Here is a 27,051-nt window from a genome sequence, read left to right as displayed (position 1 = left end):
CACGAATTGTAGATAAGGATAGAAATTTAACTTTATTGGTCATACAATGGGGAAATTCACTCTGCATTTAACCTATCCCCTTTGGGAGCAGTGGGCTGCCACTGTGCGGCGCCCAGAGAGCAGTGTGGCGTTAAGAGTCTTTGCTTAGGAACCCAGAGTGCAGACTGTGAGGATCAAACCGCATACTTTCAACCTTCTCAGCGCACAAGCGCACTGCTCTAACCACTCGGCCAACATTCCCCTGAATCTAGGACCCAGCTCATAATACTCAGCTGGATCCTAGATGTGTAGCGATTTCAAATTCACATGGCCAGGCAAGACGATGCAATTTTATTTGTAAAGCACAATTTACATGAATTAGATAATAAATCCGAGCGCAATGAAATAGAAAAATGGATACTGCTTCAAACGGCAGATTTAGCGTCATGTCTGGCAGAAAGTTTGTTGGTCGTGAATGTGAACTAGAGACTGACACGGGAGTGGATTTTCACTCCTGTCCCGTCCCTCTCCCACAGAAAAAAATTGTGTCCCGTCCCGATCCCGGGCCAGAGTAGAAATCTAAATCCTGTCCCGTCCCACTCCTGGTGAAATTACTCCCACTCCCATCCCGCTCCCATTCAGAATGACTGCCGCCCCCGCACCACTCCCATTCTTGTTTTTTAGCACGGGTGAAAAACTCAGAGCGGAAGCACTGTTGGTTTTTGGGTCCTGTAGTTTTTTTTGACTCACATTATAGTGTAGCCTGACGTAGTCCGACTCAATTCTAGTCAGAATATGAGTCTGATACTGCTCCATAGAGCTGTGATTATGGGGCGTGTTTTGAACGAACCAGGAAAAAAATGCCTCTGCACTCAATTGGATAGACCTACAACCAATAAGAGCAACGGAGTGCGTGACGTATCTTAAGCGAGGCATAGTTGTTGTCCACAAAAATCAAAGCGTGCAGTTTCACGCCTAGAATAAGAAGATGAGACTTGATCGCGTTTCTCTGTTCCTCTTTTAAAATTAATTTGCTGTCGATATCTTCTAGAACAGACCTAATAGCAGAATCTACTCACCCAAACTCTCCAGCGGCAGCCATTATTGTTGTCACCCAAGCGCGCTTTGGTCACGTGGTTGATAACGTTACTCTTGATCATCTGTCCATCATCGTATAAAGCCCGCCCTGACAATTTGATTGGATCGCCTGACAGTGGGCTTTAATACTCGCGCTACTATGGAGCAGAGCCAGACCGAACTTCCCCGACCTCAAACCTTGTGGGCGGGACTAAGTTCGGACTGGCACCCAGGCTAATTATAGTGTAGGCTTCAAGGAAAAAAACTACAAAATGGCGGCGCCGCGCCAGTACTGGATTTTTTTTCTTTCAATTTTATTTAATTTTTTGGCATCGATCCTAGTTTTTTTTTATTTTTTATTATTGGTTTGCTCCCACTCCCGTCTGCTCCCGTTAATGTTTAATCCTGTACCGTCCCAATCACGTGATCGTTACTAATACTGACTCCCATCCCACGGAAAATCCCACGGGAATCCCATGGGATTCCCGAAAAAATGTCAGTCTCTAATGTGAACGCATGGAGGATCCATCACTCTCCTTCATGTTCACCTTATGATGGGGATGCAGTCTGGAGGAGTAGTGACAGTTTCCCCCTGTGAACCCCTTTTCATACCAAAACGCTGCCAATACGCCATTAAACAGTAGCTGTACGTTAGAAACACGTTCAGCTGTCGTCTGGAACACATGAAATAGGTTGATATATGTTGGAGAGAAGTTATGCACAAGTTACTCATAGGTTTTGGATAAGCTAGACATCACGACTTAGGAGTAACTGACACGTGCGTCAACGATCAGTTATCTTACCTGTGACTTATGCCCCACTTATACGCTGGTTTATGTTGGGAAACTTTCAGCATGCACTGGATCTGTAGTTTGAACATGCTCAAGGTTTCTTGCCGAAGTACTTGCTGTATGTAGATGTGTGCCAGCGTGATTCAGCGTTTACATAACAAAAACTGACCCATAACGTATCCAACATATGCCAACATTTTTGCCAGATTTTTCCTAAGTTAGGCAAACGCTGGTCTAAATGATCAATGTGTGTCAGGGGCTTTAGCTCTTTAGCCTGATGCATTCTCTGATAGATGAAAAAAATGTATAATCATCTTGTGAGTGATCATCAACAGTAAAAAGGAAAACAGTAGTTGTCAATTTGTCAAATACATTTTTTTATCCTTCCAGAGATACACTACTGGGGTCTAACCCTGCTTAGCTACCTGGTGGTGAAGAAGAAGCTGTCGAGGATGATGGTGCCGATCCTGGCATCTGTTGTGGTAGCCTCCCTCAGTCAGTACAGAAACGATTCAGAGATGGTGTTGAAGGTGAGCCGATGTTTATATCTGAATTTCAGCTTTTAGTTTCATTTGGATCGACCACTTACTGCATGATACTTTTCTCTCAGCTATCTTTGGGTATTAAACTCACCAGTTAAATACACTAAAACAGGAATTAATGTACATCACTACTGTGGTCTTTATTTTTCGCCTCCAAAAACATGAAAGATTATGTCAATATATGCTGAAATCTTTAGCTGTTTTGTATCAATGAGGCGAGATGCTGAAGCTCTTTAAAGCTACTCTCTACTCTCTTTCTGTTTTATTTAGACAAACCCTTTTTGAGTATTTTCAGGGACATAATTGTGACCATCGCTGCTTTTTCAGTGTTTTCAGGTGGCGCTGAGGATGTTGGACGCCTGCTCAGGGGCAGCAGCTGAACTGCAAAGGGAAAACTTCGACAGACAGATCTTCCAACACCTCAGGCAGGATAGTGAGCAGACCGTCAGCCCAGTAAGTTCATTTACCTAAATGAGACTCAGCTATCCCGTGAACGCTGCCAAAAGGAGCCAAATACCTTCCTTTAGCCAGGATTAGCAATTCATTTTATAAATTTTATAAATCCCCCCAAAACTATGAAGAAACGCATCAAGGAACTGATCAAACTGTGTTTTATACAGTGGCTTCCAAATTTATTCATTCCCCTTAAACTTCTCCACATTTTGTTGCATTACAACCACAACCATCAGTATATTTTACTGGAATCTTGTATGAACAACCTTTTTTTTTTACAAATAAAAACTGAAGAGGATTTTGTGGAAAAAGTATTCAGCATTTCTCAATACTTTGTGGAACATTTTGCTGTAATCAGTTAAAGGTCTTTTGGAGTTTGTCTCTACCAGCTTTGCTCATCTTCCTCTTTGGCTCAAACTTGCAGATCACAATGACTCTCTTCTAATCTGACAGGTTTTTTGTCACAAATTCTTGGATGGGTTTAGGTGTGGACTTTGACTAGGCCATACCCAAATTGTTCCCTTGTAGCTCCAGCTTTATTTTTGGGTGGTTGTTCTGCCGGTAGGTGAACCTCCACTCAAGTCTTTTGCAGACTCCATCAGGTTGTCCCGCATTCAGCTCCTTCTATTTTGTCTTTCCCTGCTGAACGGAAGCAAACCCAGAGCACGATGGTGCCACCACCGTGGCGCCAGTTGGGATGGTGCTTTCAGGGATTTGCAGTGTTAGTTCTCCGCCACACACGGTGCTTTGCATTTTGGCCTTAAAGTTGCTTCTTGCTGTAAGCACCTTAGTCAGGATTTTTGCTGGATGAGTTGTATACAACACTCTAAACATCTTTATTTACAGCACATTCAGTTAGCGACTCCTCAATTCAGTTTATTTTTATAGCGCCAGTTCACAACACATGTCATCTCAAGACACTTTCCAGTTCACCACTCCTGCATCTATATTCATAGTTTTGTCTCTAAAAGTTTAATATCGATGCTGGAGCTGCTCACATTTTTGAATTTTATTTTTTTTATTTATTTTCAGTTTAAATATTTAGAAGAAAAGAGAACAAACAAACAAAAAAACAGAAGTTGTCTTCTCCTGCTCAGTGAGAAACAGTCAACCAGACGTCAGGGTTTCTATGGCAGAGCCTCTGCCATAGAAACCTATGGCTGATCGTCATGGTTTGCTTACAGAAGAAACATGAAATTTTTAAATTAAATCACTATATTTAGTTAAGACTCATATCATTAATTAGATGCTTTTTAATGAATTCTGTATTGATATCTAATTTTAATAAATAATGGCATATTTAAATGTAATGTTATTTACTGTGTTGTGGCATTCGTCATATTTCAAAAGATTATAATGAGTTAAATTTTATTTAAATAAAAAGCAAATGCAGCGAGTCAATACAAGCTCAGCATGCCAACAGTCATGAATATGGACGGGTGTATATTTGGGCTCTTATTTTGAAGAAAATGGTGTGAGAGTATGCGTGAATGGTTGTTTGTCCGGTTTGTCTCTGTGTTGCCCTGCGATTGACTGGCGACCTGTGTTATGTGTACCTTGCCTCTCACCCATTGACAGCTGGAGATAAACAACAGCACCCCTGTCGAGCCAGCTTGGGGTAAATGTGATGGAAAATGGACAGAAGGATCTTGCCCTAATTGAGCTGATGATAAAATTCTACGTATAACAAAAAAAACATCTAAATCAGTTCAGTTTAAGCCATTCTCTACATTAGAAACACTAAAACAAAGACGACCAATCAACATCCAGACCTCTACCTGCCTAAAAATGCTGCACTGCAGTGGTTTGTTTGATAAATTACAAAGACGTCAACAGTCAGTCTGCCTATTAATGTTATAAGTCAGCCCCTTGAATTGAAAGAATGGGTTCCAACTTTTCTCAATGACTGTATTCCTCTCTATCATTAGCTGCGGAAAACGGCGTGTCTCGCTTTGTCCAAGATGTGGTGCGACTCTGAGCTACACTACAGCATGCTGGAAAAGGCCTGCATGGATGGCGACACCATGATGGCAGAGTGCCTCATTGAGCTGGGCGCTGACATCAACAAGAAGACAAAAAATGAGTCGCTCGTTTATCAGGTTAGAGGCTAAGAATGTCGGTTTATATAAGTTCAATTAAAATCTGACGGAACGGTTTGTTTGATCTAAGAAGTGTGGGAATCATGGTGCTTCCTTTTTACGTTTCTGAGGTGTGTGAGAAAGGTGGTCCTCTGGAGCTGGTGGAACTCCTGGTGAGCAGAGGCGCTCCTGAGCAGTCCCTCCGCAGGGCTCTGGCTGTGAGCGTGAAGAGGGGCGATGGGCCAATTGTTATCCTGCTGCTCGGCCGGCTCGGTCTGGACCTCAACAACAGCGCCCTCTGCCTCGGAGGCTTCAGGCTCGGCCGACTGGATGCGGCCTGGCTGAGTCCTCTGCTGGCTGATCGGAGCAGGGCCAACAGTCTGCGTTACAACAGTAAGAAGGGCTAAAATTCTTCTCTCATCGGTTTCCTCAAATTACCTCAAAGCTTTTAAACAAAAATGATGTGGAAATCTATGGAGTTAATTTTGTTCCATCATTGTGTCAAACAAAAAACACATTTTGTAAATTTTAATAAATGAAAAAAAACAATAAATCAAATGAAATTGTGAAAAAAGTCTAAATCAAGAAAGGGTTTTGAGAGAAACATTGCTGTTTTTTCAAATTGTTTTAGTTAAATATTTTTTCACAATTTTTTATGTACAGTTTCTTCATTTTTTTATATTTTCAAATTTCAGGTTGGTTTTTCCTCTGTATTTTATAAAATAAATTATTTTTAAATTGCATTTTATTGATCACATTCCCTTCATTTCTGGGAGTATGCTTTCCTAAGGAGCGAGGAGCAAAGATTAATTTCTATTGATCTGCTGGATATTAGCTACATTTTTATTGGTCAAGAGCGAGTGTCTGTATTGTCCTTGAAATAAAGAGAATAGTATCTGTGAAGCTTAATTTGAAAAGAATGCAATTAATAAAACTCAGGAGAAAAGTAGAAATATAGCTTATGAAGAAAAATTAATTGTGAAACATGACAAAAAACATTTTCTTATTTAACGTTTTTAAAATAAGTTGAAATAAATCAAAATGCATATTTAAAGGAAAAAAGCAGAGTTGCTTTGGAAACCTTTTTTTTTTATAATTTTTTTCTTGATCGCATGTTTTTCACATTTCCATTTACAAACCATGCTCTTTGCCTGCAACAAAAATGGAACAAAATGTCCACCATAGAATAATTTTTCAGCCTGTTTTTTTTGTTTTGTTCTTGAAGGTAAAGGTGTAAGCTTGGCGAGGTACATTCAGTCTCTGCAGAGGTCAAAGGGCATCGTTGCTTTTTCCAGACTGATGTCAGACCAGTGTCTGACTTCTGGTTACATATCAGATGAAAGCGACGACTCCAGCTTCAGCGCCGTGTCTATGGATGACAGCTTGTTCATGAACGACGATATAGAGAGTGACGGTAAATTTTTAACTTTTGTTTTTTCTTTCTCATATAGCACACGGGTAACCTGAATATATATAAAACCCATTATGATATGATGATTTCAAAGGTTTCGAAACTAACCTGAACACATCTGAACAAGTTCTTACCCCCTAAATCGAATGGCTGCTTGTGTTACTCCGTGATGCCATCAGGACTTTCACATTGTTGTGGTGAAATTTAGGCTTAATTTTAATATTTTAAATCAGACTATCTGCTGGGTTTTCATGTATTTACTACATTTCTCTAAAGACAGGGTTTCTACAGTCAGGTTTATAAAATGTATCCTGGCTGTGGGACCCCTGCACCATGGCCTCTGGGATTTGGCCTCTCAGGGATTGTTACCTTTGGTTGTCTGTTGTCTTCTTTTTGCTGTTATGCTCTGTATTGTGTTCCTCTCATCTCATGCAGGTGTGGAAGCAAACTTCTAAGAATCACTGTATATCATCTGTGTTGTCTATTCTTGCTGTTTTGTTTCATTTTTCCTTTTTTCATTCACTAATTCCTATCTCTATCTTTCTCCCCACTTAGTTCTTATACCCTCTTTCTCTCTCACCTCCCTCTCTGTATCTCTCTCAGTTTCACCCACCATAACTAATTTTAATAAAGTTTCATAGACAGGTATCTAGTTAAACCATATTGCAACAGTCATAATGGTCTGCTAGTGAATGCAAAGCCGTTGGGCTATCAGATGGCTCTGGGACATCTATTCCTAGAGCTATATTGGCAAAACAGGACACACACACAAAAAAGATTTGCCTTCATCTAGTGGTGCATTAAATGAATTACAAACAATGGACTAGTTTCTCTTTGTCAAGCTTGTTAGATCACCTACGGAAGCTGGGGAGTGACATTGTGTTCTCTCTAGATGGAGGGGATACATTAACCTCTGTCACTCTTGTCAAATCAGCCAAAATACATGAAACTTATTGGACATTTTCTTAAACAGGACTGAAAAGAAAGGCATATGCTGGTTAGTTGGTGAGGAATAACAGCTGATAATTGCTCATTCTGTATGGGATAACAAATTTGCCATCTCTGGTGGAGGGGCGGACTACTTGCTGCATCGAACTACCTTCCTTGTCAAGTAGAAAACCTGAAACCTCTGTTTCTGTTCTTATGTCCCGCCCCCTTAAAAAAATCTCCACCTGATTAAAGATGCACAGATATAGACTCTTGTTTCTTCCAATAATTTCTTTCTTTATTTTTCTGTCGTTCCTCTCACTGGAAAAAGGGGACGTCCTCCACTGTAAAAGAAAGTATAATCATCTATGGTTGTTTTTGCTTGTTTTTAACTTTCCCGCACTAAAATGTTTTCAGTTAGAGGTAAAAGGCATAAAACTGACAAGTTTGGCCCAACTCAGCTACTCTGATCAAAAACGCCGACCCAATAAGGCGTCTCCCATTGGGTCCATCGCCCCCTATGCATTTACAAACTATAAGCTATGAGAACGATTTCATTTATCATGTGACGTTAGTACACTTTTCACAGTATATGTATTTATTAAAGGCATACATTAGTTGACTTTAATACAATGAAAAAAATGCCAAATTAGTTCCACACTGTCTCTTTAATGGACTTGTGTTCATCTAGTAGTTCTGGGGAATTTTCTCCCACTGTCGTCTGGGTATCTTTTCCACCTTATAGATAAAAATCTAACTATCTTTGTCCAAAATGAAAACTGATTTGGGGTCTGAAACACTTGTACAAAGTTGACAAGTATCTGTTAGTCACATGCTGAAAATATATATATATATAAACAGATGATATTTGTGGAGTTTTTGTTTAGTTCCTGTTGTTTTTGTGTTTTGCTGTGATTAGGAAGTGATTCATTGCTGGGGGCTCTCTCTCCAAAGTCCAAAAACAGCTCAGCAGAGGAGCTTAGGGGAGACTCCTTCAAAAAGAAGCAGGGACGCCACAGACACCCCAGCTCAGAGGTCAGTGCCATTTGTTTTTTCACACTATTAGGGGTGTCCTTTCCTTAGCGTTGTTCCTTATATTTCACCAAAGCAAAGCAAAGTATAGATCCATCTTTTTTCTCGCATTTGCAGAGTCCTCAAGCTGAAAGTGAAAACGGTGAACCTATACACAGAAGATTTGTACGGACTAACTCTAAGTCAGGTAACACGGTGTGAAAAGAAGGAACAAAACTGTTAAAAAGTTGAGGTGGCACATTTTCACGATTCAAAAGATGTATTAGAAAAATATTCCCACATTTATAGATGCTTCCTGTGATTTTCAGAGATGTTATGTTGAAAACAGCAAATGAGATGAGAAAATGGAATAGAAGAAGCTTTATTGTCCCACAGTGGGAATATTTGGGTGTGACATTGGCAAAACAAATAGAGATATGAAAGCTAGAGGTACAAAAAAGACTAAATAATGTAAGAAAGTCTGTTTTGTAAAAGAGAAAACACATCTCAGAATGAAACAATGCTGTGTAGTTGTTAATAAAATGTCATACTTGGATAAAAAGTGGAAAATAGTTCAAGTCAAGTATATTTAAAAATAATTGCCGGACTATAAGCTGCTACTATTTCTCCACCCTGTGATCCATGCAGCTTTTAAGAAGGTGCTGCTTTTCTGTGGATTTTTTTCTAACTGCCAGAGGAGGGACGTAAAAGTTGGAAATGAAAGAATAATGGGCTAAGTTTCATTAAGCACAAGAACATGCTAGCAGCAGGCACGACAGAGAACAAATGTCCCAAATTCACACATATTTTGCCTTTATTTGCCATTTATTAAACTTTAATGCTAAATTAAAGCTGCCGATCGCATTAAAGTTTAATGCGGCAAATAAACCAATGAAGAGACTGGGCTCAACTCCTGCAGAGCTGAAATAAAGAGCTGACGAAGCCCCAAGTTTCAGCCGAAGCTCTTACTGCTGCGAGCCGACAAGCTATCTGTCACTACCCGATCCGTTCCGGAAGCCCGATCCGTTCTGCAAACGCGCCATCAGCTTATTTGCGCATGCACATCCAGATATACTGCTGGGTCTTCCTCGAATTTGTTTAGTTAAAAATACCTAAAAGATGTTTTCCCTTCCCAAAAATAATAAACGTACTAAAATATGTGTTGAAGGTTAATATTGTATTTGTTGAGAAAATAAATGCCTTAAAATCCTTTCTTTTATCAGTCGTCTGTGCCCAATCTGCACCGGAAATGGGATCCCACGCTACTTTTTATCCAAGCCTTATTTTTTTAAATCCTTCTGTTGATGCAAGATTGAAAAAACAATGACTGATTTTCATTTTTCATTTTCATAAAAATTCTTTTTATTGTTAAATTTGTCAGATTATTTCTGTGGCCTTGTGGGTTTTTATGTCATTATTCAAAGGATACCAACATTATGTCCACATCTGCATGTGCTCACATGTCAGTCTGTTAATCTTCTTACCTAAGTTTTCTGATGATTAAAAGACGCGTACCTTTCTCCATGATCAACCCCAGATTTCTTAGGCTAGTTTGATAACTGGATCCTTGGGATCTGATGGTGATTCATTAGGGGCAATGCTTATTGTTTGATTTTGTATAAGACACAACATAATTTCTAATTTAAAGCAGGTGCATAGGCTTTACAATTTTAAAAAGTCAGAAGGTTGAAAGGAGCACTGTAACTGAATATTAAGAACAAAGTTAAAGCAGGTGTCATGAAGACATGACACTTCAAACCATTTCTGTCTCACTCTCTCCTTTGTTATGCATGCTTTGGTAATCCAAGTCTTTTCTGTGCATGTCTGTGTTTTGGTTTACCCACTCTAGTGTTGTATGGCGAGAACTCTGCTGCTCTGCCCAAAGAAAAGGAGAGAATTCGCCTCCTGGATTTGTCCGGGAACGAGTTGGGCTCTCTGTCCTGTCTCCAGGACGATGCTTTTGTCCAACAGCAGCTGTGGCACGTCATTCGTTTGGACCTGAGCAACAACGGTCTGCCGGAGTTCCCGTCTGCCATCTGCCAGGTAACGCGTTCAATCCAAGCGTCATTAGGTCATATAATAGAGGAGGATGGTAATTATTTATTTTGTTTTGGGACAGAGTTTAAGCAGCCTGACCCGACTGGACCTGCAGGGTAACCAGCTTCAGTCGTTGCCAGACGGCCTGCTGGCGCTGCCCTCACTGAGAATGCTCAATGTCTCCCGTAACCTCATCGGTCCTGTGCTGAGCTTCCATCCTGCTGTCACCTGCCCCTCACTGAGGCAGCTCAATCTGTCGTTCAATAAAATCACCACATTCCCCTACGAGCTGGGCCAGACTATGGAAAAGCTGGAGGAGCTGTTCATGGAGGGGTAGGATGCCTTCTTTTTGGAAGCCTTTCATTTTTTAGATTTAGTCTAAATCTTTTGAATGAAAGAGTCACAATTAAGTCATTTCATATGTAAAAGTTTTGATCAAGTTTTAGTTAAATGGTAAATGGCATGTACTTATATAGTGCCTTTATTCAAGTTAGGAGACTTGACCAAAGCGCTTTACACTACATTCATTCACCCATTCACACACACACACTCACACACTGATGAGTTGATGAAAACTTTTAGATCTCTATCAGTTAATAAAGCACACCTATAAATGTTTGCAAATAATTATTGAACAAGTAAACATATGTATCATATCTTTAAAACAAAAAACAACTGTGAAAAAGTTTGTTATTCATCAGGCGATTCACCGAACCATTAGTAGTATTTATATCTTAACCCAAAAAATGAAACACAAGTCGTGTGGTCAGCAGTGGTGCGTCCGCTCGCAGACGGTAGAAGGCGGGGCCAAATGAGCACAAAATGTTTTGCAGCATCATTGACCCTTAAGTTTTTGATTGACAGCTTATATCACATCAAACAACATTTTCATTCTAAACAGCCTCATTGTTTTATACAGAACACAAAATACCTAAGATGTATTTTAAATCTATTCCAAGATATTTTCCATAATAAAGTGCAAAAATGGGCAGATTTAGTATTTTACTGATTTTAGAATCTGATGATTCTTATTTACTTATGTAGGGGGATTGTGTCCTAGTGGTTAGGGCATATTGCGCTTGGTATTACGAGGTTCTGAGTTTCCACCCCCGCTCCCACGGACTGACACTCTGGCTTCCTAAGCAAAGGCCCTTAACTCCACACCGCTCCTCGGACGCCGCACAATGGCAGCCCACTGCTCCCCAATGGGATGGATTAATTGCAGAGAGTTAATTTCTTTGCTCTGTACTTTTGACAGTGTAATGAAAACAAAAAAGCTGGAAAAAAAAAAAGACTCAGAATTTAGGATGCGCAACTGTTTGCCATATTTCATCACATATTTCCACCTCTGCTTGCTTTATGTAGAACTACTGTCTGTTAAACCAAATTTGTATTATTTTGTTTTTCAGTAACAGTTTAACTGACCTGTGCTCTGCTGTAAATCTCCCGGAGTTGAAGCTGCTGGATGTGAGCAAGAATAACGTTGAGAATATTTCTCCTGAGTTCCTGACCGGCTGCCCCAAGCTGGAAACCTTGAATGCTTCAATGAACAAAATCTGTACGTTTTCATCTTCTCATCCTGATTTGTACTGATTTTTGAAAGCCTTGTAGCGTAGAAGTCAACTCTATAATAATTGCCTCATAAGAAGCTTTAGTAAAATACAAGTTTTCCATTTCTCTGCTGCATTGATTGGTTTGTTTTTTGCTGAAATTAATATGTGACCCTTTGTCATAAAATAAGCTGATGCTGAGTAATAATGACAAAGTATTATGGGGGAATTGAAACCGCTTTCCACAAGAGAGTATGGCGGAGAGCTGGGAACTAAAAGATGCTTAGTTTCAACTTTAGCTACAACTATTCATGGATCTCTTTAAGGCAGACATTTCTTGGATAATTCAGATCCTCTCAAAATTTTCAATATCCACTCTGAAAGAAAGGTAGTCTTTTAACCAAATGTTTGGATATTTGTAGAATGATGCTCTCTAAAAATATTAGGGTAGACATACCAGACTTATCCGTGTATCCACTTTGATTCAATTCAATAAAACTTTATTAATCCCAAAGGTATATTAAATATTGAAGTAACTCATACAATAGTAGCCATTCAAAATTTCCGCACTTTCCTTGATGGGCCCTTGGCTGGTCCCCTAAAATTCCTTTTTAAACATCAATCTTTGTACTAAAATATTCTTTTTGTCATGATTTGTGGACATTAAGAGCTAAAGAAAAAAGTTATCTCCTGGTCAGACCCTGTAATTTATTGAAAGGGTGGAGTCAGAGTAAAAACAATATGCATGTCCAGGAGTTGGAGTTGAAGTTGGAGGGGATTTTGCTGGGAGTTGCCGGGAAGTTGGCTGCCATTGGGCTGCCATTTGAATGGGAAGGGCCATTTTGAATGGCCGCTACTTGTAGGTCAGATTTAACCAGGTGTTGTTGATCTTCTGTATTAGGGATGGAACGGTTTATGAAAACCGTCCGAACCGTTCGGTTCGACTGTCTCGGTTTGGTTCTCGTGTGTTGCGTTCAGTTCATTTGCTGCTCCTTTTTCTCATAGGCGAAGCGTTTACACTCCAGAGCAGAAGGTGGCGGTACTGCAACCAAAGCCAACCACCAGTAGTAAACAAGAAGAAGAAGAAGCGCTTTATGGGTCTGCTGTATGGGACCGCTTTGCATTTAGAGTGACCTACGATGATGGCGGAAAGAAAGTTGTGGATAAAAGTGCAACAGTGGGCAAGCATTGTGCAACACGTTTTGTTTATGCTAACAGCAACACGACCAACATGTCAGGCTAACAATCAACATATACCGAACCGAAAACCGTGACCACGAAACCATGAATCGAACCGAACTGTGGATTTTGTGAACCGTTCCACCCCTATTCTGTATCATTCTGTCTTGCACCGGATCTGGAGAAGCCTGTTGCTGAAGACACTTGTTTAAAAATCTTCTGATCTTCTGAAGGATGCTCAATGTTTTTCATACTGTAATGTTATGGACTTTAGGAAGAATTCCTCTTTGTTAAATAATCTCCAAGGTTTCTAGAAGAGTTCCTCCTTTGAGTTTCCCAGTCTTCTTTAAATCTCCGTCTGGTTGTGTGGTCAGAAAGCCTGGCAGAGGGCAGCTGGAGTCCGAGATATGATACGGTAGCCATGTTTCAGTAAAACACACAATACTGCATTGCCGATGCTCTGGCTGGGTCCTTGCTAGGGCTTGGAGTTCTTCTAACTTGTTAACTAAAGATGTAATATTGCCGATTATGATTGATGGAAGAGATGGCTTAAATTTCTTCTTCCTCTCTCTCTTCTCCTTGCTCCTGCTCTGCATCCCCGGTGCCTCATTTTCAACCTAGCTGGTTCTTGTGGAAATAGTTGGAAGTATTATTTCAGCTTTAGAGATGTTAAAGAGCTGCTCCTGGGTGTAAAAGCATCAACTTGTGAAAATCCCTCCAGTTTCACAGCATTTAACAACAGAGGCGAAAAACATAAGAAAAAGGTAACTCTGATCCAAAAATGGAGGAATTAAAGTTCTCTTGGAAATGAATATCAAAGGCAAGCTAGCAGAGCAACTCCACTGTACACCTGCCTTAAGCAGCGCCATTCTAGACTTGTTTTATTCTAGACTCTTTTAGATCAATTAATCATTTCATTTTGTTCAGGGATTAAGAAACTATTTTTGATCAAATATGAATTGAACTGAACTAAGAGCTAACATAAAGCCTGCACCCTGCAGTAGCTGAAAGTCAGTCTGAAGCTCTTAAACAGCCTGTCTCAGAGAAGAGCCTCTGATATCTGTACAAAGTTGCCCTTTAGCTGTAAATATACTGTGTCCAGTACATTTTTTTAACATAAAATTTTATTAAAAGTGGCCTTTAAGTGAACCTTGTGGGACTCCTGTTATTCTGTAACACACTGAATGTGTTTGAGTCTATATATTTTTCTGTTTGTCCAATGTGAATCCCACATTATCCGTCTCCGCCCAGCTTCGCTCCAGACCACCTGCGCCAAGCAAAAGCCTGAGCTATATTATTATTAAATTTATAGGAGTAAAACATGCAGAAATTAACGCTTCATTTAATATTACATATTTAAAAAATACCCATCAGCAGCCAGTTTCTGCCCAAATATTTAGTTTAGGATTTTTTGGATCATACAAAATAGTTTTTTTATGAATTATGTTTGTTCTCTACTTCCAAACTCATCTCTTTATCTATGCCTGCAATAAGAAGTTTCTTTTGACTGGATTTGATTAAACTTTTAAGCCTCTCGGTATAAAATAAATATTTGGATAGAGTTGAGAAATCTGCCTTTTGGTATGTTAAAGTACCATTAAATTGCATCCAATCATTTAATTACACTGTCTTAGTTTTGGGGAATATATAAGAATTATGCTCTAATTTGCAGTTACCAATCCATCTTTACCATAATTTAATTTGAAAAACCGGATCTTCTCGCCATTCTTTTTCCTGTTTGGTGCGATTGCATTTTCGGATCTTGACCTTACATATTTTTACTGTGAAGGGCGGAGAAGATGTAAGTGGACAGTGACGTGTGGTGGATGAGGAACAGTTCTCATTGATTAACATGACAGACAAGTAATCCACACGAAGTACATGAGCGGGGTGGAGTGGAGCGCTGACAAAGTATGTGGAATCTCGGGGTTAGACCATCGTTTCTCAATCTTGGTCCTCAAGTACCACCTTTATTCATGTATGTCTCTGTTACAGCACACCTGCTTCAAATGATTGCCTGAGCTACAGAATCCTGTCAATCATTCCCTCATATAAGTCAGGTGTTTGACGCTAAGGAGAAACCTAAAACTTACAGGAAGGCGGTATTTGAGAACGAAGGTTGAGAACCACTGATTTAGACCAATCAGGCCATCAGAGAACTCCTCACATGTTCCCAGCATGGAGTAAACCAGGGATGTAAAAGCAGGAGATGTTAAGAAGCTTCTTTAAGTCGGGGCTCTAAACTCTGTAGATCGACTGACGTTTCAGAAGTACTTAATTTGGGGTGTAATGATAACTGCTGTAAATGTGTGTTAAAAAAGCTGAGAAACGGTCTGAGTTTATAACCTTTAGTTAAGTAGTTACCTTACATTAAGGTTTATAGTATTTGATGGAATAAAGTGAGACGACGTTACCTTTGCTTGTCCAGGTTCCCTTTCACTGCTGCCTTCCAAGTTGATGACATTGAAGCTGGCAAACAACAACTTCAATCACATTCCTGAGGCCATACTCCATCTACCAAAGTACGTTCCACAGATACTCTCTTGCTGAGAGAATCCCACAGTTTTTGAAGTGTTTTTTTCTCTCTCCTCAGCTTACGTTCAGTGGACATGAGGACCAACAGCATTGCTGTTCTGCCCGGCCCGGGATGCTGGGCGTCCCGTAATATCAGAGAGCTGATGTTCAGTCAGAACTGCATCAAAGGCCTGGATCTGAGTGGACCAATCTACAGATGGGCAAGACTGGAGAAACTTCATCTGAGTGACAACAAGCTGAGTGAGGTGAAGGAAATAAGGAATATTAATGACAGATTCCTGATCAGGATGACCTGGGCTGGTCCCGTACGGCGTACCAGTAAAACATTTAGGGATTGTGTGCAGTTCCAGGTAGACCAGCTGTCTGCTGGACAGCACAGTTACCAATCTCAGATCTTAGTGAGAAAGATGTTTAAATCTCACACAGGCTTATTTATTGCGTTTCAACTCTGACAAACTCTGCTCTGGCAGCTTGTCCAGAAATTTATCTGCAAAATGTAAGAAATACTTTTGTCTAATTTTCAGGATTTTATTTCTTTCTGCGCACAAGAATTTATGTAAAACTTTCTTAAATGTCTTCCAAATGAATCCCTACATTTTTAAACCATATCCCCCAGAATAGGCTGGGGTATATGGTTAAAAAAATCTTATCAAAATATTTTGTGAAACTATCTTTATAACATTAAAATTGATTGATTAATTCTTTGAAGTCTTTCCTGGGTAGCTTTATAACTGCAGGTCACAACAATCAGCCCCACAATTACAAACACCGCCCTAGAAAAATATACACATTTCAATTAGGCTTCTTCAAAACAACAGTTACACAAAGAAGAGTGGCTTATATCACTGAACATAGTAGCCGTTTTCTGTCATATTCTTCTAGTTTTCCAATGACCCAGCAAGGAAAAAAAAAAAGAAATATTAATTTGTTTTTATTTTTTAGTTTTTTTATGGTTGCAAATTCTAACTTATTGTTTAAACGATGAATCAAAATTGTTATTATGACTAGAAATAAATCACAATAACAATAAGTAATGCAATAAATGCCCACCCATAATCCAGAATAAATATTTAATCGCTGTCTGTTTATTTTGGGATGAAGACCCCAGATATAAAAGACACAAATACTTGCTTTGAATATTTCTCCTATAGTTTCTGTTTCTAAGTATTCAAATAAGGTGTAAACTTATTCTTGTATTGTATACATCTTTTGAATTAAGGCCCATATTGTTATGGCATTATAAGGCAGTTTTGGAGGTACCTTATTATTATTTTTTAGATTAAACACATATGAAGTGATTAAAATAGTACCTAGAGGTATATATATATATATGAATTTTACCCGGGAGAATGATATAGACCGTTGTGTTTTTTTGGGATTCAGATCCCGCCACAGATCGGCATGATAGAAGGACTGACGTCTCTGGATGTGAGTCGTAACTCCAACCTCAGGTCCTTCCCGAATGAGATGGGGAAGCTGGGCAGACTGTGGGACCTGCCACTGGACGGCCTTCGACTGGAGCTGGACCTGAAAGTTCTTGGCAACAAGACCAAAGATGTAGTCAGGTTAGACTGGGTTCAAAGCAGATTTCTGTAGCTGTTGATTAAGAATCATTTTTTTTCACAGCCGATTACACTGATGATAATGTGTTACATCACCTCCCAGGTTCCTGCAGCAGCGGCTAAAGAAGGCAGTGCCGTACCACCGCATGAAACTCATTGTAGTTGGGAACACCGGCTGTGGGAAGAGCACCCTCGTCAGGCAGCTGATTAAGCTGAAACGCTGTCAGCAGAACTCAAAACAGAGTGCTGTCGACGTTTTTGACTGGACCATCAAGGAACGGGACAAGAAGAAAATGTTGCTGAATGTCTGGGACTTCTCAGGTGGGCTTTATCTCACAACTTTACCTGTGAACTGCGTTTTAACACTTTTTCAACATTTAGTCTCTGTAGGAACACAACTCATAAAAGATCAACTGAATTGAACTTGAAGATCAGCTGTTTTGGAAGCATTTTAAAAATAGTTGTTAATTTGCTTCCTTGAGCTGAAACCGTATTTAATGCAAGTTATAAAGGTTTAAATTTGATTTCTGGTATGAATGAAGCAACACTGGACGCGGCTGGAATCTCTGTGGTTTTTGTGTTTATTATGTGATAATCCCCTGCCTTCTTTAAAATGTCAGGGCTTAGAGGAGGAGTTGTTAACGGGAGTTTAGAATGATGTAAAAATAAATGTAACCTCACTTAGGTTTTATTTGTTTATTTATATGATGGGGTATGTGAACGTTTGGCACTAAAACATTTATAGCTAGACTAATATGCAATTTCCTTCCCTAGAACGGCCTTAAAAACAAAACACAACTTTACCAAAGCTTACAAATTCACATCACATTAAGACTAATCGTTGTAAATAACTTTCACTGGTCTGACTGTTGTTGCCTTATAGCAGCAGGTTATAGAGTAACTTAGGAAAAGAGAGATAATGGGCGGGCTGAAATACATTAGTGGTGTGGAACGATAAATGTTCTGTTATGCTTTGAAAAATGAACAAATTTGCTCTTGCTGTCTAGAATAATTTCTTTAACTTGGTAATATGTTCATTTTGACTATTTCAGTCTCTGAGCTGCAGTCTAGAGTCTATAGGAGCCCTCTTCCCTATTGATGTTTTTGATGATCTGTTTTTAGACTTTATAATCATTTTGTATACAGAGTGCAAAATGAGATATCATTAATACAGCTTTTAGACAGTTAATGAGCTGCAGCTTGGCCGTGAAAAGGAACATAAAGTACAGGAGTGATCAAATGTAAACAGTGTGGGAGAAAACATGTTAATAATAATTGAACATTATTGATCTCATATTGGAGAAATTAACCTCTGCATTTATCCCATCCCCTTTGGGAGCAGTGGGCTGCCTTCGTGGGGCACCCAGGGAGCAATTGGGGGTTAAGAGTCCTGCTTAGAGGGAGCCAGAGTGGCAGTCTGTGGGAGTGGGTTCAAACCCACAACCTCAGGATTCCAAGCTGCATGCGCTAACCACTGGGCCACTCCCCTCCTACTCGGTACTAAAGGGCATTGATGTGGAAGTTCAAAGCAGTGCAACAACAAATATATATGGAGCAAAAATGCAGTAGAAAAACATTTTTGAGTTCTTTTGGTATGATTTTATCAGTGTGATGCAGATCATCGATTTGTGGCCGGATTTAGAGTTTTTTTTCCAACAGTTTAATTTGTGATAGTGCTTTCAACGGAAAAATATTTGCTTGGCATAAAACAGCAGCATGGCATCCACCACAAAAGTGAACAGAAACAACACAGTAAAATATTGCAATTTTTTATTTTTCTTTGCAATAGTTGAAGAGTGTGAAAGCACCACTTAAAAGTAAAAAAAGGCCATAATTATGAGATGCAAAATTATCATTTGAACCATCAAAATTATAATAATGACCTATAAAGCATCATATAACAAATACTTTAAATCTCATACTTATGACATAGTATGTGCTTTTGTTTTTCTTTTAAATGGCTGAAATGGGCTTCCATAGTAATTAAACTAGGGGTCTATTTCTGATTTATTTTTAGCCCCATTGGGAGCCCTCACATTCACTCAAGTCAACAATAGCAGGGCTTTATCTGCAAAGTTGTGGATTGGCTTATCTAAAAAATCAGATAGAAAATCTGTGGTATATCCCAAAAAAGAGGATTTTTCCACCACACAGTGGGATTTGAAGAAATTTGACAAATCAGAATGAAAACATATTTCAAAGTAAAGATTTGGCAAAACACAAAACAAATCAAAAGACGGTGCACACTTAAGCATTTGCGTTTTTCTATTTTAATTTCAGTTGATTTTTGCAGATTCTATCTCATATTACAATGTTACTTCGAAAATTCATGTTTGGATTTGACAAAATCTGACATTTTAAGAGCAAAATGAGTTCAACACAATGTAATCCTGTTTGCTCCACAGGTGGAGCGGAGCTGACTGGCTCTCATCCTCTCTTTTTGACATCCAGAGCTCTCTACTTGGTTGTTTACAACCTCAGTAAAGGAGCCAGTCAGGTGGATGCTCTCAAACCATGGCTCTTCAACATTAAAGTGAGCCTCACACAAAGGCTTTACATATTTAAGACAAACTACTTCTTTTTTTTTTGTGCAAACTTTATTTTGTTTCTCACTTTCTTACTCTTTTATTTTCAGGCAGTGGCTCCACTTTCTCCAGTCATCCTCATTGGAACTCACACTGATGTGAGTGAGGAGCTGCAGCTTCAGTCCTGCCTAAGTAAAATCAGAGCGGAGCTGCTTAACCATCAGAGCTTCCCGGCCATCAGAGATTATCACATGGTCTCACTTTGTGAGGATTCTGACTCCATTGTCAGACTTCGCAAAGCAATCATCAGAGAGGTCACCAGCTTCAAGGTAATGGGAAGCATGCAGGAAATCAGGCATTGGAACAGCCATCCCGATTGAACCTGTTGACACCCTTTTTACCAGATCCAGGGCCAGCAGATTATGGGTCAGTTGGTGCCGGACAGTTATGTAGAGCTGGAACGCAGAATCCTCCAGGAAAGGACCAAAGTCCCACCAGAGTTTCCTGTCCTCAAGCACGATAAGCTTCTGCAGCTTATCCAGGAAAGTCAGCTGCAGCTGGAGGAAGCTGAGCTGCCTCACGCCGTTCATTTCCTCAGTGAAGTTGGTCAGTTAAGAGCTGGGCTTTATTTCTAATGCTGGCACCAGTTTCAAACATGTTCGAATGGCAATGCCTAAAGTCTGGTATAAACCTGTGTTCTAGTTTATATAACATTAGTTTTCCTGCACAGTAATTTATTCTGATTTCAGCAAGTTTAAGCCATTATTTTAATACAGTAGCTTTTAATGGTTTCTCATTTCAGGCATTTTATTGCATTTTGACGACCCTGCGCTTCAACTTCGAGAACTTTATTTTCTTGACCCTCAATGGTTGTGTAACATTCTATCTCAGGTAAGCATGTGAATTTTTTTTTTTTTTTATGAAATCATCTGTTCATAACAATTGAGAGGGAGTATGATGAAAATGGACCAAGATTATTGTTGAATATTCTAATAATGATTGATATTTTGCTTTGCCCATATTTTCCTCACCCTTTTCTTTTTAGCTTCATAACAACACCCCTGAAACTTTGTATGCACTTCCTTTCAAGGACAATTAAATTACTAAGCTTCTTTTTCAAAGACTGGTGCTAAGAATATAACTTATGTCAGAATTTTAAAAGAGAAGATTTAAAGTCATCCAGTTTTTTATGTCTTCGAGACATGCCTCGAGTCTATCTAGCCTTTCAGTGTAATCAGGATTTAGGGACAAATATAGCTGAGTATCATCAGCATAACAGAAGGTTAATCACCTGCTGTCTGATAATTCTACCAATTGAAACCATATATACATATACAATACTAAAAATATCTAAACATAAATAGAATTTTTTTTAAATAAGTGTATTCAACCTTAATTTGAGTTGGTACATAAGACGATCTCCCAATGGAATGAGTATTTTTTTACGCTCAAAATAAGGTATTTGGATATTATAGACTTGACATAAGATGATGCAGTTGTTTTTTTCCGTATTTCAAATTTAAATCATCTTATTCCATTGAAAAGGGTCTCACTCAGCTGCTTAATTAAAAAAATGCACTTATTTTAAGAAAACTTGACTTAGATTAACATTTTTTTGCAGTGTAGGGAAGAGAATTGGCCCTAGCACTGATCCCTGTGGTACTCCACAAGTAATCCTGATTCTTGAGCAATGGTGATTTCTCAATGAATACTAGGGAGACTAAACTTCCCCTTTAAATTTCATAAAATTATTGGTAAAATATGCATTGTCAAACTTCATAAATGTAGTCATTAATCTGCATCATATATGCCCTCAAATATCCTCATGTTTGAGGGCATAGATTATTAACAGGAATTAATCAGCCGTTTGGATTTAATAACACCACTGAGCTTCTCCTGTTTCAGAGAGCAGCAGCTGCCACTGAGCTTAAGGAGGATCGATCATTAACATGAACAAATTGAAGTTGTTAGACAATAACATCTAAACCAGCCTTGCTTCTCCTTGACCGGAAATCAAATAATATTTTAGGCCTGAACTGCAGGGAAGCTCCATGCAACAGGCCAAACATGTCCTCTGGATACTGAGGTTGAATACTGGGGATTTAAGATAGATGTTTTCTGCATTGCAATATTGGTCGTATTTATAACTCGCTGTGGACTGCATTTTGTTATCTTGATTACAATTGATGTTCTACAGAGCTCAGACATGGGGTCTTTTTTTTTTCATACATGAATTACTCCCCCCGCTGTAAAGAAGATGCATTATAACTAGTTTTCTTCAGGGCTTAAACGATTCAAAAGTGATAAAAAAAAAAAAAAAACATTAACTTGGCTTTCTTTACTTAATGTGCAAAACTCTTTTTGACATTTCCTTAGGAGTACATCGTCTTACATTGGAAATCTTTCCTACTAGACCTTTTTTTTTTTTTTTTTCAAACATCCCATATTTATGGATTTAATGTTATATAAATGTTGTTGGTAAGGTATGGTGACCTAAACCTAAGTGCTAGATACATGTGGTACATGTCCTCTATGCAGAAACTGACATTAAAGAGCTGTGGCCTCTTGGAGCAACCAAAAGGAGTGGTTCAACGTTCTGTTGTGGAAAGATTTCTGTTGGAGACCAAATGTTTCCCAAAGAGCCACATGGTCCAGTTCTTTAAACTTTTGGAGAAGTTTCAGATTGCCCTTCCGTTTGGTGAGGACCAGCTGTTGGTACCCAGCAGGTAGGGGTAGATTTCTATGTTTGGAAATGCGTATGTCTTGAGCCTCCTGATGTCTCCTGCTCTCTGACATGTCCTATTTTGAACAGTTTGTCCAAACACAGACCAGTTATAGAGCTACCACACTGTGAGAACTCTGAGGTCATTATACGTCTGTATGAGATGCCGTACTTCCCCATGGATTTTTGGTCCCGGCAGATAAGTCGCCTTTTAGAGGTTTCTTCGTATTTGCTCTGTGGAAGAGGTAAAATCAATAATGGCTGCTCGTAGCATTTCTGCTCCTTGTTACTTTGCTGCATATATGCTTTATATTTCAATGCATAGGAAGACACGTAGGAAAAAAATGCTACCCCACCTTTTAAAGAAACATTTTACTCTGTTGCATACATGAACAAGCAGTTCGCCATATGTGGTGTGCAAGGTTGCCACTGACTTTTTGAAGACTTGTAGATCGCTGCAATGACCCACTTTTTTTGTTATGGTATACTGATGCTTTACTCACCTCAGGATGCTGAATGCTTGAAACTAAAAGATAAAGTCCTTACAATGCAGGAGCATCACAACGCAATTCCTACATTCAAAATGTATTTTTTAATGAAGGAAAAAGATTAAACAATACAATGAGTCCAATAAGAAGTTACATACTTTGCCATGAATTCTAAGCCTTAGATTCCAGGGTATTATGCAGTGTTTGGAATATGAGCTCATCAGAAGCAGGCTGGTAAACCTAACCATAACATCAACTTAAGTAACCTATGTTCAGCTCACCAGATTCATTTAGGAAAACTAACTAAAATGGTAAAATCATTTAACCACTTAATTTAACAGTGGAAATTATGGTTTTAGATGGCAGATGATGATGCATCATATTGATCACACACTTGCAAATTGAATCAAATATATATTGTTTCATGGCAGATTTTGTGATAACTTCAAATGTATTGCCATTACAAACAAACCTTACATCATATTGTGGTAAAGGTGCATCTTGGGATTGCCGTTTTCAGATGTATATAGTTAGCATAGTAACAAAAAAAGCTAATCCCATTCATAAAAAGTTAGCCACCTTATTAGCAGTTATTGTCTTTGCAGACATGCACCTACCACTGAACAAAAGTGACAAACATGCCTCAGAGATGTGGCAGGGTGAAACATCGTTCAGTTTCTCACATTCACATCAAGTTAATAAATGTTTTTTAAGGCACTAGCAAGATAAGAAGCAGTGTGACAATTTATGGAGTCTGGATTTTGCCAAAAGTGCACATACATGGTGTCATTGTTACAACAAAAGTGAACCAGCGTGTATTATGCTCCATGCGCACATCAGTACCACCTGTTATCATTCTCCACAATCTTATAAAATGTTAAAGGAGTGCATTTACTACATGCGCACAATTCGGTGACCGCAAACGATGCTTAGCTTCGTAAAGCAGACACCCCACCCACTTAAAAAAAAAAAAACCTCTGCAAATAAACTGAAATGTTTCCTTAGTGGATGTTTTTCCGGTTAAAATAATAATTTGAGCTAGTTTTGTTTCAAGATCATCCAGAGTTCAACAATCCCCCCATCAAGGCCCGAAATGTAACCAAAGCGTTCTATGCTCTGCTGCCCTCATGGTCACTAAATTGTGTATTTTACACTACTTCGTGTGCACATGTCGTGTAAAATATACACTCGTTTAGGATTATATAAGATTGTGGTGAATAAAAGTACCAATGCATCCATGGAGCATAATATACGCTTGTGGGTCACTTTTGTCATAATGTTGATACCATAAGATGGTTGATAAATATTTATACAGGCATTTTTATCTAAAATACTTGCACATAAACTACAAGCAAAATCACTGTTTTCTTAAAGAATTAACTTAAAACCAACATCCATCGCTTTCATCAACCAAAAATTTTATTAATACAATCTTGGACACAAAGGAAAAAGTGCTTCACATTTGCCATAAGCTGATTGGAAATGTAAAAAAAAAAAAAACTTAAACTAAAACTGAACAATAAAGCTGATGTTAGCTTAGTTCAAACAAATTTCCAAGTGTAACAATCATCTTTGAGCATATTACTTCTGCTGACAGAACATATTCATGAATGTACGACAAACTTATTAGAAGATAATCTCACTTTTATTTTAACTCTGTAGTGATTAGATTGAAGATATTTTATTAATGTTAAATCAATTCCCCCCTTTAAGTGACAGAAGTTTACACGATCACAGAGAAACAGGTCCTAAGAATCAGAGAAAGAGCATTGGACTCATTGAATTAAATCTGCACATATAAAACTTTTAAAAATGCGCTTAGAGATTGTTTTTATTTTATTTTTTTTTTAAATAAAAGTTCTCATAAGTGTATTACGATGTGACCTTTTGGCATTTGAAGAAAGAAGGAAGTGGCCACTAAATGTGCAACATATTTCTTTCCTCTCCAGAAAAGGTGCTTCGACCCAACAGGATTTACTGGAGGCAAGGTATTTACCTTAACTGGTCGTCTGAAGCTTACTGTCTCATGGAAGCCGCCTCAGAAGAGCAGAATCCATCCAGCTTTGTCAGGATAACCGTGCCTTCATCTCGAAAAGGTACTGTAGTGTTTGAAAGGGTTTAAAGAATATCTAAAAAGTAAAATATATAAAGTCCTAAAAATAAAAAAGCATAAGTAAGAGGTTTTTTATGTATTCTTTAAATTTTAAAAGATGGTCCTCTTATGTGATTGTATTCTGTAGGTTTAAACACATCAGTGGCCACATGTAATTATATTACTTATCTAATTATATTATGTTATCTGTTGTCTATTTTGGCCCAGGCCGGGTTTTACTGGGCCAAGTGGTGGACCATGTCGACTCTGTACTAGAGGAGTGGTTTCCAGGTCTGCTCAACACCGACATGCATGGCAATGGAGAAACATTGCTGAAGAAATGGGCTCTCTATAGTTTTGAAGATGGCCAGGAGTGGAGCAAGATTCTGCTAGAAGACCTCTGTAATCATTTTGATAAAGGTAGATGTTTTTAATTCCCCACAAGAAATTCAACATGTATGCTGATGACATGATGCTTTTTTTGGTCTTAATTGAATTTGTTGTGAAACAGAGTTAAAGGTATTGTGGAGGATTTTAGTGAATTTTTTAAAAGACCCGCCCTCTCCAAAAAATGTACAAGCACAACCCTGTACCCACTCCTGAGAGGGAACGCCACAAGAGCACCCACAAGCCCATTTCTCCTCATGCACCCTCTGTTTAAAAGTTTGATGTTCTCATAGCTCATACAAGCTTACGCTTATGTCCACCCAAACCCCCAAATCCCTATATCACTATATATAGAGCAGTGGACTTTATAGCGAACTCAGTTAACTGACTTTTACAGATAATCACTGCTTTTTGCTCCCCGTTGGTCACGTAACTCCTCCTCCATGGCGCGGTGCCTGCGCCATCTTTGTTATTAGTCACCTCTGACTGGTAGCGCCAGCCTATGGCGACAGCGGGCCGCTGTGATAGCAAATCCCATAATGCTTGCGAGGAAAGCTCTCAGCACAAAGCATTCTGGGACATATCTGCCTCTTCTGAGGCCTTTCTCTTCTTCTCGTACACTTCATAGACACGTTTTCTCTTACGACCCTCGGCCATTTTCAAAGAACCGTAGTGAGAAAGGTAAGCTTCAATGACTGGTTGAAACTGTAGCTCACCACACATAGACACCTTAAAGTGTGCATGCGCAGAAAAATATAGCTAATGGGACGAGAACGTTGGAAGGCCTTACGTGAACATACTGTATCCCCAGAATGACTGACAATTAGGAACACCACTTATTTAGATGATCCACCAGGAAATAAAAGATCCTCCTCTATACCTTTAATTGATTTTCTAAAAGTGATTTTAAAACTCACAGTTTAGTTAATCCCAGTGGCGGTCGGCCAATAGGGGGCGCTGGGGCACCGCCCTCCCTGATAAGAAGAGAGAAACGTAAAATATATTTTTAGAAATTAACTCATACATGTCAGTTTTCTTCTCTAGAGTGTGTACCTATAAGCAAAACAAATTATATAAACTACATTTCCCTATCTACTGTCATTCATTTGTTGATTTCCACAGACAGACTCCTACAGTCTCTGTCTTGGGGCTGTGATCAGACTGTGCCACATTTGCAGAGAATCTGTCAATCATGTACTATTGCTAGGGGAATTTAATGGCCAATCAGCGTCTCAGAACTTTATGGTCTTGGCGCTCTGAAAATACTGCGCTTTAACAGGCTTCTGCACCCAAGCGCAGGTGCAGACAATTAGAGGGAAGATGGCGAATGTAACGGGCGAGGTGCAGCTTCCACCAAATTCGGTGAGATCCTTATTTATCTACCCGTTTGCCAGAAGAACATCCCTGTTGTAGGATATGAAAATTTCCTGTCATGGTTATTGTGACTGTGACGAATCCACCTCGTCGCTTAAAACATCATCTAAGTTTGCGCGCCACACACACATTCCTGCTATACTGTGCTTGTGAGGACCAATCCGCTCGTGCTGAGCCCAGTAGCTCCATTAACTTAAAACACACAAGCTGTTCCTGGTTACCTGCTGGCGTATTGAGGGTGCACACTTAATATTTCAGTGGGGTTAGCCGTGTGTGTGAATGTGTGTGTGTGTGTGTGTGTGTGTGTGTGTGTGTGTGTGTGTGTGTGTGT

At 39.1% G+C, this 27,051-nt stretch overlaps 1 protein-coding gene across 3 annotated transcripts in view; it reads left to right on the top strand.

Moving 5' to 3' along the window:
• lrrk2 (leucine-rich repeat kinase 2) overlaps positions 1-27,051 on the top strand; it is a 78,002-nt gene that overhangs the window by 36,177 nt on the left and 14,774 nt on the right. For all 3 annotated transcript variants that reach the window (XR_001482146.1, XM_015402344.1, XM_015402343.1), the window contains 22 exons: positions 2,238-2,377; positions 2,717-2,842; positions 4,771-4,941; positions 5,052-5,313; positions 6,146-6,334; positions 8,178-8,293; positions 8,408-8,477; positions 10,119-10,312; positions 10,389-10,639; positions 11,716-11,864; positions 15,464-15,557; positions 15,629-15,815; positions 16,954-17,135; positions 17,236-17,453; positions 19,538-19,665; positions 19,768-19,986; positions 20,062-20,263; positions 20,460-20,548; positions 22,196-22,383; positions 22,470-22,624; positions 24,817-24,963; positions 25,188-25,379. Coding sequence is in view for 2 of the 3 variants with exons in the window: in XM_015402344.1 (XP_015257830.1) it covers positions 2,238-2,377; positions 2,717-2,842; positions 4,771-4,941; positions 5,052-5,313; positions 6,146-6,334; positions 8,178-8,293; positions 8,408-8,477; positions 10,119-10,312; positions 10,389-10,639; positions 11,716-11,864; positions 15,464-15,557; positions 15,629-15,815; positions 16,954-17,135; positions 17,236-17,453; positions 19,538-19,665; positions 19,768-19,986; positions 20,062-20,263; positions 20,460-20,548; positions 22,196-22,383; positions 22,470-22,624; positions 24,817-24,963; positions 25,188-25,379 (3,669 nt within the window). In the remaining variant the exon portion in view is untranslated. The remainder of the gene's footprint in view (positions 1-2,237; positions 2,378-2,716; positions 2,843-4,770; positions 4,942-5,051; positions 5,314-6,145; positions 6,335-8,177; positions 8,294-8,407; positions 8,478-10,118; positions 10,313-10,388; positions 10,640-11,715; positions 11,865-15,463; positions 15,558-15,628; positions 15,816-16,953; positions 17,136-17,235; positions 17,454-19,537; positions 19,666-19,767; positions 19,987-20,061; positions 20,264-20,459; positions 20,549-22,195; positions 22,384-22,469; positions 22,625-24,816; positions 24,964-25,187; positions 25,380-27,051) is intronic.

Source organism: Cyprinodon variegatus, unplaced genomic scaffold, assembly GCF_000732505.1.
Source record: "Cyprinodon variegatus isolate N-32 unplaced genomic scaffold, C_variegatus-1.0 Scaffold1337, whole genome shotgun sequence".
NCBI lineage: Eukaryota > Metazoa > Chordata > Actinopteri > Cyprinodontiformes > Cyprinodontidae > Cyprinodon > Cyprinodon variegatus.
This window is presented reverse-complemented; position numbering and strand designations above follow the sequence as displayed.